The 14,548-nt window shown below is 37.3% G+C and overlaps 1 protein-coding gene across 9 annotated transcripts in view; it reads right to left on the reverse strand.

The window, feature by feature from the left end:
- Positions 1 to 14,548, reverse strand: part of LOC137291609 (roundabout homolog 2-like) — a 284,596-nt gene that overhangs the window by 64,763 nt on the left and 205,285 nt on the right. For all 9 annotated transcript variants that reach the window (XM_067823018.1, XM_067823057.1, XM_067823051.1 and 6 more), the window contains one exon: positions 4,359 to 4,518. In XM_067823018.1, coding sequence (XP_067679119.1) covers positions 4,359 to 4,455 — 97 coding nt within the window. In that variant the 5' untranslated portion in view covers positions 4,456 to 4,518. The remainder of the gene's footprint in view (positions 1 to 4,358; positions 4,519 to 14,548) is intronic.

The raw sequence follows: 14,548 nt of genomic DNA on the forward strand, positions 1-14,548 counted from the left end.
ACAGTTTCCAATCCTTTTCAGTCCTGTATGAAGAAGTCAGATTTCTCATACATCAAGTCACGACATTTACATCCAACACTTTGGCGACATGTGTTGGGTTATGTGGGTTTCATACAACACACAACTGCAAAGTGACTGCCATAAAAGTTTTAGACTAACTGGATGCATATGTCTTGATATGACAGTAACAAATAAACCCATATAAACAGGAAGGAGCCCCAGTGAGTTGAGAGAAACAGGGGAAATCTAGACTTGCTTCATTTAGGGCTTTAGCATTGCAGGAAGGGCTCAGCATTATGGAAAATGATGTGGTTGAAGGACTGTAAGACAGACTAAAATGGTGTCTGATGTTTCTCTATCCCTAGCAACCTGGATTTACAACCGATTTCCAGTGGTCTGAAAAATAATTTTTGCCCAATGGACACGGTTTCCACAGATAACCATGATTTACAATCTCTGGCATTTCAAGTTTCATGCTTCTGTTATAAGTACATGTTTGCAATGAATGCATTTAAATCTGTTGAATTAAATGCTATATTAGTTAAATGATTAGTGGTGCAACCTTGTCAGACTTAACTATTTAAAGAATTATGTTGCCTAAGGAAATAATACATGTAATGCAGCCCAACATGCATGAATTATAGCTAAATAGTTTAGTTGGTATTGCTTGTCAAAGAATAAATGCCATGAGTGTTTAAAAAATTGCACCTCTCTCCCTCGTATGTTGAAACAGCAGGGCCTTTAACATGTATAAGAGGAGCTCTTGTTGAAATTTCAGGGTGAATGTGCCAACATTTCCTTCAGAAACAAACATATCAGTGAAACTACTGTTGAAAAGGACAATGTGTTCGCAAACATGTCCTTAAGAAACAAATACCTAAGTGGTGCTTTTGAACTTGGAATTCAGTCGTCCCACATTTTTCAGTTTCCCTTTGTTGATGGCTTGCTGATTAGTCAATCAACAAATCAGTTTGTGCAGTTGGGCGAGGGAAAACATCCAGACATGCTGGGAGCTGATAGATCACAGTTTTATTACAAGCTGTACAGGTAATAGAATGACTAAACCCCTTTCACAGCTGTACTGCTTCCGGGGTCCAGGGCTCAGATGGTCTGCCTGGTGAGTGGAATGACGGAGTTTGGTTTTACACCACTATTTTGCGAAATTCCACCAATATCATGGTGAAGACACCAGAAATGAGCTTCACACACTGTGCCCATGTGGGGAATCATACCCGGCTCTTCCGCATGAGTGAACACTCGAACCACTAGTCTACACACCAGACCAATGGGGTCATGTGGTCAGGCCCAGTGACTGGGCTGACCATGTCATCATAACCCAATTTTGAAGTTTGAGGCTCATGATGGTGATCACTGGATAGTCTAGTCAAGAGTCAACTATTTACAGACCACTACCGCATAGCTTGAATTGTAGGTGAAGCATTAAACAATCACAAATAGAGAATCATTTTGCTTTCTGTAATGAGGGACTTGACTCACAATCCATTCCATCCATCCAACATGGTTTCCAGTTCCCGAAGCTTCACATGTCCCTAACTGTACAAGTGAAAGCATCTCTTTAATTGACAACTGGTGCAGACTAAATACAATATAAAAGGTATTAAAGAGCAGGTCCTCAGTCTATGATTACACGATGCCATTTAGAAAGTGGTCCAATGCAACATATGTCATATTACTGAGAAAGTGAAATCCCAAATATGACATATGTTGCAGGTCCTCAGTCTGACCAAACAATAACATACTGAAGATGATTTATCCATTATTATTGTACATGATTTTTAAGTCACCTGCAGAATGCATTTCCTTGTCTTGAGCTACAAGATGCATGAACTAACAAAATCATGTCTTCATTTGACTTATTAATAGACCCCAAGGCAGCTCAAACAATAATCAGGGACAAGTCAGCAATCTTAATCACATCTTCAAAAACTCTGCTGTTTTGTTTACCAAAATGCCAGCAGGACTGGCGTTGGATCTCTCACAGATGGTACACCAGGAACCGATCTTTTTCCAAGGAATGAAAATATTGTGATTGAGTATGATCATATTTAAAGAGAGTTGGAGATGTGGGGGTGTTAACATAGAAACCCAAACGGAAATGATTAGGCCTAAATACACAAACATCTTGTCCCGAGTCGTGGATGTTTTCTACATGAACAGAACCCTGTCCAACCTTATGAAGAAAATGTCTGAAAATATGACTGACTTCTGCGGGTTTTATATACATACAGATTTGCTTCCTAGGCTCGAGGACAATAATAATAAACTAAATATGTTTTAAAGCTGCACAATGTTTTGAAACCATGTATCTCAAACTGCCATCACACTCACATGTCCTGACCTAAAGCTATTAATAGCAACACACCACTGCAGCCAGAACAGTTTCTTGCAAATCATATTGATATTAAAGTATTGAGAGAAAACAGCAACACCTCTTCCAAAGCTCAAAGAGTTTCAAGCATGTAGCACATCAAAACACACTTCTTGCCATTTTCTGCGATGGCTGAGTTTCACTGTCATGTTTTCTTACTTTCTGATTTACAACACCAAGAATGAAGGAAATATTGTTTACAGCCACCTTGGTAAACACATGGTGAACAGATCAACAGTTTACACTGGACAAAATGTGCACGTCTGGATCTGTCCCGCGTCTGGGTCCATTCTTACTCCCCCTTGAGGTGTTTAGTGATTGTGATAAATAACGGTTAGTCCGTGAGAACATTTCTTGCTAAGATCACAGTACATTTAAATGGGGAAAGGATTTAAATCTACAAACTGACCCTGATAATGGACTCTCAAGTGAAAACGAGAATCAGAAACAGAAGTACCAAAACATCTTTACAGACAATGCCTACTCTTTCCACAAACACACAAGAAATAGGACTTATTTACAAACATATCAACAATAGAAGATGAAAAGTATTTTCTGAAGGTTTACTGCTATTTTTTACAAGATTTGTATAGAAACAGACACTTCATAAATGACCATTATTATCATCATATCAGCACCCACTACCACCTTTTGCAAAACAATTCTTTTACAAAATTGTTCCATCCAAGGAAATCTGCATCTGTTTTCTTGTGTGAGTATAGTTTAACGCCGTTCTCAGCAATATTTCAGCAATATGGCAGCAGCTCTTTTCTTGATCTTCATTTTATCAAGTCGTTTTCAAGGTTTAGACACCGTTGTGGCTGTTTTTGCATAATGAATTCCTCCCCTTAACATGCCGCAGCTGATTGGAATCAAAATAACCCTGTATGTATATGCAAATTTGATATGATTCATTGAGGATCCCTCTCCTGTCTAGCTATCTCGTTGTTGATAAGATGTGTGGAAAGTGCCATCAGTTTCACCTGAACCTCAACAGGTACGTTCAGCAATCATAATGAGACCATAAAACAGGCTGTGAAAGTCAATTTCTGAAGGCAGTTGTTTAAAGCAGATCTCTATTTTTAAGATATACTTTTTAGCACTTTGATGAAAAACATAGGTGAACAGACCACACACACTACGTTCTGACTACAGAGAGTCCTCGTCTGGCCTCAAACCACTGCCAACTGTGAAATTTTGTCTGATAATCTCTTCGGATCACTGCTCTTCAATCAACAGCTTCTAAATATCACAGCAAGAATAGTCTCACACAATTGTTCCCATCTTTATGGAGAAGTAACTGTGCAATTATCCTATAGGTTTCATTACCTACTGTTGTGTTGGGTATATTTGATGAAACTGATACCTATATGTCTAGAAAAACATCATTCTACTTAGGAAAATCATCATTTACAGTTGACAAAGATATCTTTGTTTAAGAGCCAGTGAAGTACTTATTCCCTTGGAACATATACTGACAGCTTTAAAATTACAGGTGAATAACACTTGATATATTCAGATGACGTAAGACGAGATTTACTTGAATTACATCCTTTCATCATTTCAACATGACTTATTCAAAATGTCACCTGTCCATAGAAATCAACCGAAATCAATATATATTACAGCAGAGTATTTATATATTTATAAGCCAACAAGATCAATTACTGGTTATGACTACAGAAATGTTAAAGGGGAAAAGTGCTCTATAAAAGAAAAGTCAATAGCTGCTCCTGCAGTTATCTCCCTTAGAACCATCAGGATTCACTGGTTTATTCTAAGATATGGAGAGATCTTAATCAAGGCCAGTCAGAACTGTATCATTTTGAGCTTTGTGACTAACCTGACATGTGAAAACAAAAAACGTATCCAAACCATCATGAAATCTGACACTAACAACAACAATTGCAACATATGTCATAGCTCACACATTTAAAAGACGTGAGCTACCGATGTGACATTGACTTACCTAGTGCGTGTCCGCTGATGACGAAGATGATGACAGTAAGTACTCCCGTCATGAAGACTCTGCCTACACAGCCTTGGTTGTGGAACTCCACCATCATTCTTCATGCTAGTCTAAACCCAGCATGAAAATAACTCACACTCCAACATGGGCACATCCAATGCTGAAAATGCAAAGATATACATGCTTAGAAAAAGTTTTAAGCCAATCCCAGCAATATCATGACAGAGGACACCAGAAACAAGCTTCACATACTATAACTTAGTAAAAAAGACAAGTGCATTCATTAGGACAACCACAATAGGTGATCTAAAGTCCCAAAAGGTACAACTTAAAAGAGAGTAAGTTCGATAAAATGTGGAAAATAATAATAAAAGAACACCTCATTTTCTTCACATTGTCACGTAAAAGATGGCTCAAAGAAATAGCAGTGACCACAAATCAAGCAGTGCCTGCTGACAATGGACATACAAATATTTGACACACATATGAACTTAGGCACATAGTTAAAAATGTAACCAGGGCAATAATACTTTCAATGACATGGAAACAATACTTTCCTTACATTAACTTATATTTTAGGAACTAGTGAGAGAGCTGTCTCTTAAACCACTTTTAGCAATATTTCAGCAACATCACTCTGGGGAACCAGGAATCTAATATCTAAACATATAAACAAGTATGTCAAACGAATATAACAATGTCTATGTATGACAACTACGTAGAGCATATTTTCAGCAAATAAAACATCAGAATGAATGACTTATCCTCACGTCTGCAGTGACATAAGATGCACATTTCACTCACACCATGGAGCAAGTTAAACAAAGTAAATGAACCACAAGATAGTTTCATACAACCAGTGATGATGAAGCACTTGTCAAGAAATAATGATCACACATTTATCACGATCACCTCGTTGTTGGAGAACACAACCTCGCATACATAGAGCAAAAAGTTGACGAATCATGGAGCATGTTTTGAATAAAAGATGGAACTGGTTTAAGAGAACGGCTTGAAAGTGTGGCCTCTGTTTCATCTCAAGTCTTCCATGTTCTGTCCACCCAACAGGTGCAGGAGTATTGTTCTGTTTGGTTATCAGAATTGAAAACATTCATTCATTCCAAGAAATTCAGACCTGACAGCTAGTCAATCCCAATTCAGCCGTGATCAAATGACTCTGTCAAGGATTCTCCTCTCAAGATAACCAACAACTATGAAAAGCCTTCAGCAAATATTGTGAACTTGAGGTCACGACCTGATGTTATTGTTTGTGACAGTACATGCAATGTTATTCTGTTTCAAAACATATTTCAGTCACATGAAAAGGATCAAGTGGAGTTATCTCGACTTTGATCACCCTTTCCCACCGATTTACATGTATGCTTATTTACAGTTAATATATAAATGTCAGAAAGGAAAGAGGGGAAATAGAGGAATGTATGTACATTAACATAGTTCACTCAAAAATTTCGTATTCTCAGTGTATGAATGTCCAATGCTGTTTTCTGCCAACAGACATCAACAATTCTGCCATTAAATATCATCATAAGACTTGCTATACTGCCAGTTAAATTTAAAATCAGCATCTATTCTACAGTTTTAGATGGAATGTTAGAAAGACCGCTATCTAAAAGATTAGTTTTATATCAATTTTATGTCAATTTGTCAGCACATTTCTGTAACTATTACTATCTAAATCTTGCTGCAAAGGGTTTTATGAAAGAAGGAAAAGATAAGTGTTAAAGATGGGTAGAAAAAGTATTTGTCACTTGCAAAATGAAGATTAAAACAAAATATCAGCTGACATATTGAAAAAAATGAAGTATTCTGATTATGTCATGCTATTGTGCTTATTGTCATTTAAAGCATTATGATGATGTCACACTATTGTTCTTTATTGTCACTTAAAAAATTATATCATGCTATTGTTGTTTGTCCTTTTTCAAAGCATTATGATGATGTCACACTATTGTTCTTTATTGTCACTTAAAAAATTATATCATGCTATTGTTGTTTGTCCTTTTTCAAAGCATTATGATGATGTCACACTATTGTTCTTTATTGTCACTTAAAAAATTATATCATGCTATTGTTGTTTGTCCTTTTTCAAAGCATTATGATGATGTCACACTATTGCAGGATAGCTGCTTTTTTAAAAATCTAGCTATTTTACACGAACCTCATCAAGGTCAAGTCAGGCACATTGCCTGATTCACTTGTCTTACACTAACAACCACAAATCTTGACCTTCAACTGCCACAGGGTCAAAGTTATTTCCGAGCCAATCAGAACCCAGCCTGTGTGTGCACCATGTTTCTAGTTATCCTAACTAAAGGTGACTTACAAACTGAGAAGAATGCTGGACAGCCATTATCAGCAGGTTACCCCAACGACCCTTAAGGAACTCTCTAATCACAAAGGGCAGAAACAGTGTCTGCACATACTCCATATTGGATTACCTTGACTTTAGGTTGTTGATGGCACAATACAAGATAAAGAACCTTGATAACATGTAATTAACAATCATTTGAATGGGAGACAGAAATCATCAATGGACAGAAATCTAACAAGCAGGAGATGTGTTTGTTTGCCTTCCCTTGTTATTATGTGAAATGTAACCAAACACATTGGCACAAAAGGTGACTATTTTGAAAATGGTTGCAGGTATAAATAAGAGCAGCAAATCAGACAAAATGTAATGTCTACTGACATTTAGGGTTTGGTTGCATATCATAGATTCCTCTGAGACCACCCTCCCCAGATCATTGACTGGGAGTATTCCAACAACATCCTGAGCTATGCATTCAATATCATTCTGATACTTTCAAATCATCGTCACCACCACCACTACCATCTCCTTGGATATTGTTCATCAGTTAATTCAGTTAAGCAGCTTAATATTTAACAGCTTGCTTCTCTTTCTTTAATGAATGCCACACTCAGCAATATGCCAGCTATATGGCACCAGTCTGTACATAATTGAGTCCAGTGATCAACAAAATGAGCATCAATCTATACAATTTGGATACATTGTCAACACTGTCAGGAGCCTGACCACAGAATCCTGTTAGGCACCTTCTATGACAAGCATAGGCTGCTAAAGGGCAAGCCAGTGTTTCATGACAAGATTCGGATCTTCATGGGTAAACAGTGATTACAGTGCCTGAAATACATCACAATGCTAATGGGGTCATTCAACAATTTCTATCCAAAATGACTCAACGGCTGCAAATTCTGACACTGAAATATACTGTGAATCCCAATCAGATATCCTATCCCCAAGAATCCACTTGACACTAGTGTTAGATAATCTGTAACAACAACCAGAGATAGTATGTCTTGGGAACCAGAGTTAAATGTCTGTCAGGTCAAAGAAAACTATGAACTTGACAGTTTAACAAATGAAACCTACCCACATGCATGAATCTGACTGAAAAGATATAGTCCCATCTGATCTGGGTGCCATAAGAATGAATAAAGAATGAATAATCTCATTAGCATCCAAAACAATTACACTGTCATGAAAACAATCTTTGCTTGCACTTTCAGGCCTTTAGAAATTTAACTGAAAAATCAGGTTCTCATTCATTCTGTGCAGTACAAAGCCAGTGATATTATTTCAATCATCTGTCATAAATCTTAGATTGTGTTTCCCCTACAAATACAAATTTTTAGCATACACTGGTAGTTAATGAATAAAATTATCAAGCACCATAGATTCTATATACTCATGGAGAGGTTTGAGTGTCACAATCAAACAATCGACCATAGCTTATGTATACCCACAGAGATCTTTGTGTGTTCACAATCAAACAATCGACCACAGTTAATGTATACCCACAGAGATGTTTGTGTGTTCACAATCAAACAATCGACCACAGTTCATGTATATCCATAGAGAGGTTTGTGTGTTCACAATCAAACAATCGACCACAGTTTATGTATACACACAGTGATATTTGTGTGTTCACAATTAACCAATCAACCATAGTTTATGTATACCCACAGAGAGGTTTGTGTGTTCACAATCAAACAATCGACCACAGTTTATGTATACCCACAGAGAGGTTTGTGTGTTCACAATCAAACGATCGACCACAGTTCATGTATACCCACAGAGAGGTTTGTGTGTTCACTATCAAATAATCGACCACAGTTTATGTACACCCACAGAGAGGTTTGTGTGTTCACAATCAAACAATCGACCACAGTTCATGTACACCCAAAGAGAGATTTGTGTGTTCACAATCAAACAATCGACCAAAGTTTATGCATACTTATGGCGAGGGTTTGTGTTCACAATAGAACAATCAACCATAGTTTATGCATATTCATTATGAGGTATGTGTGTTCAGAATAAAACAAACAGACTTCATTATTCATGAATCAGGGACACATTCTTGCCTCACACTGATCAGTTCACAAAGCTAATCCTGTGCATGAGATTACACGTCCTGAACATTCCCATCACAAGACCATTACGAACTCGACATTAAGATATGCACTTAAAAGGCCTGAAGTCAACGCTCACATTACACGTTTAAACAGTTGACAAGTTCTTTAGCGTAGTAAATGTCTGTGTTGGTCGCATGTCGTCATCTCATTACGATGCTGTAACAATTACAGGGCTTTGTCCAACACACAGATCTGATATGCGAGAATTGTACCTGCGCCAAGAAAGCCTCTCTAAACCTCACATGACTGCACCTTGCGGTTACTGAATGATTAATTGTTGAAATAGTTTAAATAATGCATGCTTATTGTTAGCACTCTGTTGTTTTTTAAATACTTTGCATGAAATTCATTTCTTATGTTCCTATCAGAGTTCAATCACATTTAAAATACCTTTTATGAAATATCCCACTAGTACTTCCACAAACCATCAGTACCAAAAACATTTTAAACTTATCAAATTCATTCCAATGACAATTTCAGATTATTTATAGAAAGTTATTACACTTTCACTGCAATATTTATTGCATTTCACTGAAAAAAAGCATCTACAAACAAGCCATTTGCTCAAATTCACTAAATCAATACCTCAATATAATGCATCTCACTATTTAAAAAACAACATTGTTTTATTCTTTTCATTATACAACAGTGTTAGTGAAATAATTGATTACTTTTTTATCAGATACTCAATCACATTTTTAACCTCGACAATTCTAAACAAAACCTTGCCTTATAGTAATAGGCATATCCAAACTTGCTTAAGGGTGCGTCCACCACAAAGATGATTTATTGCCTCTAGCCTAAAGCATGAGATGCTTATCTGTTGGAACACTCTGTACCTTGGAACCAAAGCTTTCCAAGACATTAACTTCAAATACATACATTACTTGCAAATAAAATATTCATTCATATTTAGGGCGACACCCGAAAATCTGGTGCTTCTGTCAATTACTAGTGCAGACACTGTTTATACACATCTTTAGGTTTTCACAAAACGATCGTATCTCCTCTGCGTAGTCTGGGTCCAAGCTTGAATATTTCTTTTCATAGGTTGTTTAGAGCTGATAATAAAAAGAGACTTACCATATAACATGGAGGTGTAACGTATGTGTTTGCATGTCGAGGGTTCTTTGTTGCCTTCACAGGTGTTTTAACCCAGGTGGATGGTATATATGTATTATTGGACCTCACACAGTTGAAGCCTTGATGAGATTTGAAGATAAAGATCTTCTTTAGTCTGACGCAGAAAATTGTACCCGATAACCCTGCAGGTAACGACGCTTCTGAGAGGATATGGTGCCTAAAACTACCCCTGCAATGGGCGGATTGATGCAAAATGACTTTTTCTCAAACACTATATCAATCATGTCAATATGATTACAAAATATTTCTCACATAATGCTTCTTCAGAGACGAAAAACACTGAATGTCATTTCAAGGTCATATATTTGTGAGTATGACCTACTGACATTCATCTAACTTATCCTTTATGTAATGACAAGAAAATTATTCACCCTTCTTACTAATAGTACTATGTTGTTACATGGGGTATTTAGAGTGAGTTTCTCTTAGATGAAGCATGGAGGTAGGGTGACTTATGGTTTATGTGTCCACTTGTCACACTAAACAACCAGGTTTGATTCCCCACATGGGTACAATGTGTGAAGCCCATTTCTGATGTCCCTGCAGTGAAATTGCCAGAGTACTGCTAAAAATAGAATAAAACAATACTAACTCACTTATTAATATACTGAACAGCAAAAGAAACAAGTGTCTTTTGTCAAGTTTTAAATAGAAGATATAAACATTAATGCTTAAACTATGTGATGTCATTTTTTCAAAACATGCAGTTCTTTTGCTGCTCAGTATAAAGGGCTAGAGTGCAGTTTACTGTCCCCTACCTGAGGACTACTGAGCGCTGGCTAATGAGCGCACTGCCCTTGGGCAGCCCCCTTCTAGATCCTTAGCCCTTGGGCACCCCCCTTCTAGATCCTTAGGGTTAGTGGGTAAAGGTTAGGGTTGGCTTACCTTTGGTGTGAGTATATCCATCCAAAAAAAAAATCGAAAAAATTGCACCGGTAAAGTGCGCTAATCCTGTATAATGAAACAGTAGTAAATCACTACTGAGATATACTACATTGAAACAGTCAGGGTGTAAGTTCTTGTTGATCTTTTGCACATTGCCCCTGGTCAACATAACATCTACTGTCATAAATTACACCAACTGATTTGACTAATGAGTTTTTTATCTGGCCTAGGATCTCTGGTGTGACTCTGTGCGAGGGGTCCCTAGGGGCGTGCAGACAGGTGACAGGCTCACACAGGTACAGGAGCCTGTCCCCTTGTCATAGGTGTGTCCATCTCCTGAGGGGCCATCTCAACTCCCAACTTGATGTAATCAACATGTAGATAACTGAGGATGAGGCTTTTCATCAACAGAACAGGTTCTGTAGGAGGGAATTGTGGAAAGATAACCTTGTCTTCTGCTTCAAGGGCCATATCAATTATGTGTTGAATTTGGAACAGATTTCACTCACCATTGTATAGACACTTAACAGACTACTTATACTTAAGTCCATTCCTAAAATATGCTGTGAACAAATCACAGATGACACCTTTAAGTAAATCAACATTTAGTTCCCGATCAAATATCAAAGGACCATTCTCAACTGAAATGACTATGGAAAGAGTGTGGTCCTTTAAACCTTCTACCTGATATACCACAACAATTTCACTATCACAAACATCAGCAGTGGTTCATGACCCATTACGCTTATTTCAGAAATTATTCTCACATAATTCTGAATAAACTAAAACTGTGAAAGAATATCAAAAGCAGTCCTGCTGTAAGCCATGTCTGTAAATAGAACGATAATCACATCCGAAAAAAAAAATACATAAGGTTTAACTGTTATTTCATAACAAATATATCACTTTGTACACCTGTTTCATAGATTAAACAGGGAAAATGAGCACATGAAGGGAAACATCTCATTATTTATGGTCAGAAAGACAGTGAAAAGAGGAAAGCACAGAGCATGGTAATAAACGAGACGTGGGTTTGAAATGCTGTTTAGTGTTAGTTGATGAACAACACGTGATAAGCTTTTGTCGTAAACTGGTTTGCATTACTGATTGTTTCAGCACTATATCAAGTAATTGTGTGAGTGAGGTACACTAACACATAATCCCTGAATACATATAATTATAAGTTTAATAGCTACAAATAACCCACAGAAATTGAAAAGAATCCCTTGTGAGGTGTGGGATTCAGGCTTACCATTGAAAGGAGGGATAGGCAGGAAGGAAAATATTATGCGGTTCAGGGATTGAACAGACTATGAGTGAGTGATTGTGAGTGTATTGCCCTTTCCTGAACACCTTGTTATCTCCTTTCACATAACTTTTCACCATATTTTGCATCACTTACTTGGAATCTGTTTAGGCAAACAAATAATCACACTGGCTACTCTCATTGGTTGATGTTTCACGTTTTCCCCACATTCAATATTGGGCTTCTAGATAATGTCAAATATACTTACCATCAAATGTTTACACCCACTTAAAACACTTACAATATGTTATGTATATATATATATGTATATATATATGATTACACAGAAGATTGATTTTTCTACTAATTTGGGGGAACCACTTGCATACCTTATGCAGATGATCATGCATGAGGATCATGCATCAAATTGCTGAAAAGCATGTGCAAATATCAAACAGCAGAGTTTGGGTTTCAAGTTTTAAGAATTTGCCAGTTTTCTCTGAGTTTTATGATTCAATTAAGTCATGAATATAATCTTTTCAAAGTTATGAATTTGTTTTACAATACATCAGTTCATGTGTAAACAGTACCTTTAAACCATATGGAACATTTTGTAAAATTCAGTTTAGAGCAGATGACTGATGTAAGTGGCTATATTTACATTAGTGAGTGTAAACTTTTGATGGGTAGTATAGGTCACTGCTAACAGACTACAAAGGTTCACATCTGTTTATACGTAGTTATCATCAATTAGATGTTATACAGTCATCTTATAAGATGTTGACACTTTAATTTATAGACCTGGAAAGAGGAACTGCCTGAAGGAACACTGTCCCTGAACATCAGTAACACCAGACCCAATCAGTTCACTTTACCTTGTAAGTAGAGGGTACATCTATTTCGGTGAAAGCATCTAGAAAACACAATCCCTGTTTAACACAATCAGCTTTTCATTTCCATCTCTGAAAAGTGGCAAACCTCAATTGCCACTGAGAGTGAGTTGTTTGCCACGTTTAGGTATTTGTAGCTGCCTGACAGGCGGATCTGATTTCACAGTTTAGTGATGGAATCAGTGTGAGATGATGACGATGTATGGCTTAGGATTAGGATATAAACAACAGGCGAGCTAATCTACACAGACAGTGTTTGAAATCCTAACTAGGGGAATATTTGGTCAGTTGGCGAGTTGTGGTCAGGTTGTTTGGCTCATATACGGATGATAAGACAGGCTTCTAGAAGCAAATCTAATCTAGAGAAGCATATGTGTGAAACTCGAAGCACATGTGGCTTTAGTTGCCAGAGAGGGGGGAAACAAGGGTTACTGGATGGTCCCAGCATGCCTTGGTGCACAGATAGCTCAAATATGGTCACTCAGAGCTAGTAACCAATGCAATTGTGGAGCAACCCGTTCTATGTTATTAACACTCTAAAGCCAGAAGAAACAAAGAAAGGATGGTACTTCATGAAACCTCTGAAACATCTGATTATTTACTGAATATGTATTTTCATTATGATACATTCAATTACATTTCAATAATACCTTGCTTAATATAACCTGTAACTATGGCAACAAAGTATCTAACTGCAAAACTATTTTACTAACACTATGTGGATCACTGATCTACTCAACAGCATGTCAACGTTTTTCCTAAAAACTCAGTAAAAGTTAAGAAATGTTAGGTGGCAAGTTTCCATCATAACAAAGCAGGCGTGTTTAATCAATAACTAAAAACAAGAAGCTCATAGTATGGAAACAATTTCATTCAACTGAAACATACAACACAACACACACATCCCCCCCCCCCACCCCCCCATCCTCGAGCCTAACAAGTGAGTTGCTGCCATCTTATGTTCAACATGTGTATGGTGACTGATGGGAGTATGTTTTTTAAGTACAAAGTTTTGGAAGAGGGGAAAGGCAGAGATATGGCATATGTTTGAGAAACATTCTTCGGTGAGGTGAATGACAGTAACAGACTTCGGACTTGAGTTTTCGCCATAAGTAACATCAAAACGAGGCAGAAGTAGGATTGTATTTGTCTTTTGACACATAATATAATCATGATAATAATTGAGGTCATGATGATGATGATAATGATGATAATGATGATAATAGCAATGGTGATGACTATGATGATTGTGCCAGGGTGCCCAGATTTAGAATAAGAATATGGAACTGTGACTGTCAAATTACTCCATGCTCGATGCACATTTGAAACCGCACATGTACATATTTAGAACAGCAAAAACATTTGAGTATTTCCCGAGCGAAGACCTGACTGCAATGTGCAATCATTATCACCATGTGTCAGATTTAGTGTTGCAGAAGGAGAGCAGAGACCTCCTGGAAGCTGGCGGCCGACTGGACAGACTTCAGCAAGACGGGGGATGGTGTAATCAATACAAATTATGATAGCCATATAGGACCCATTATCATTTATAGTCAACGTCCATCCCACAG

The sequence above is a fragment of the Haliotis asinina genome, chromosome 1 (genome assembly GCF_037392515.1).
Source record: "Haliotis asinina isolate JCU_RB_2024 chromosome 1, JCU_Hal_asi_v2, whole genome shotgun sequence".
Lineage (NCBI taxonomy): Eukaryota > Metazoa > Mollusca > Gastropoda > Lepetellida > Haliotidae > Haliotis > Haliotis asinina.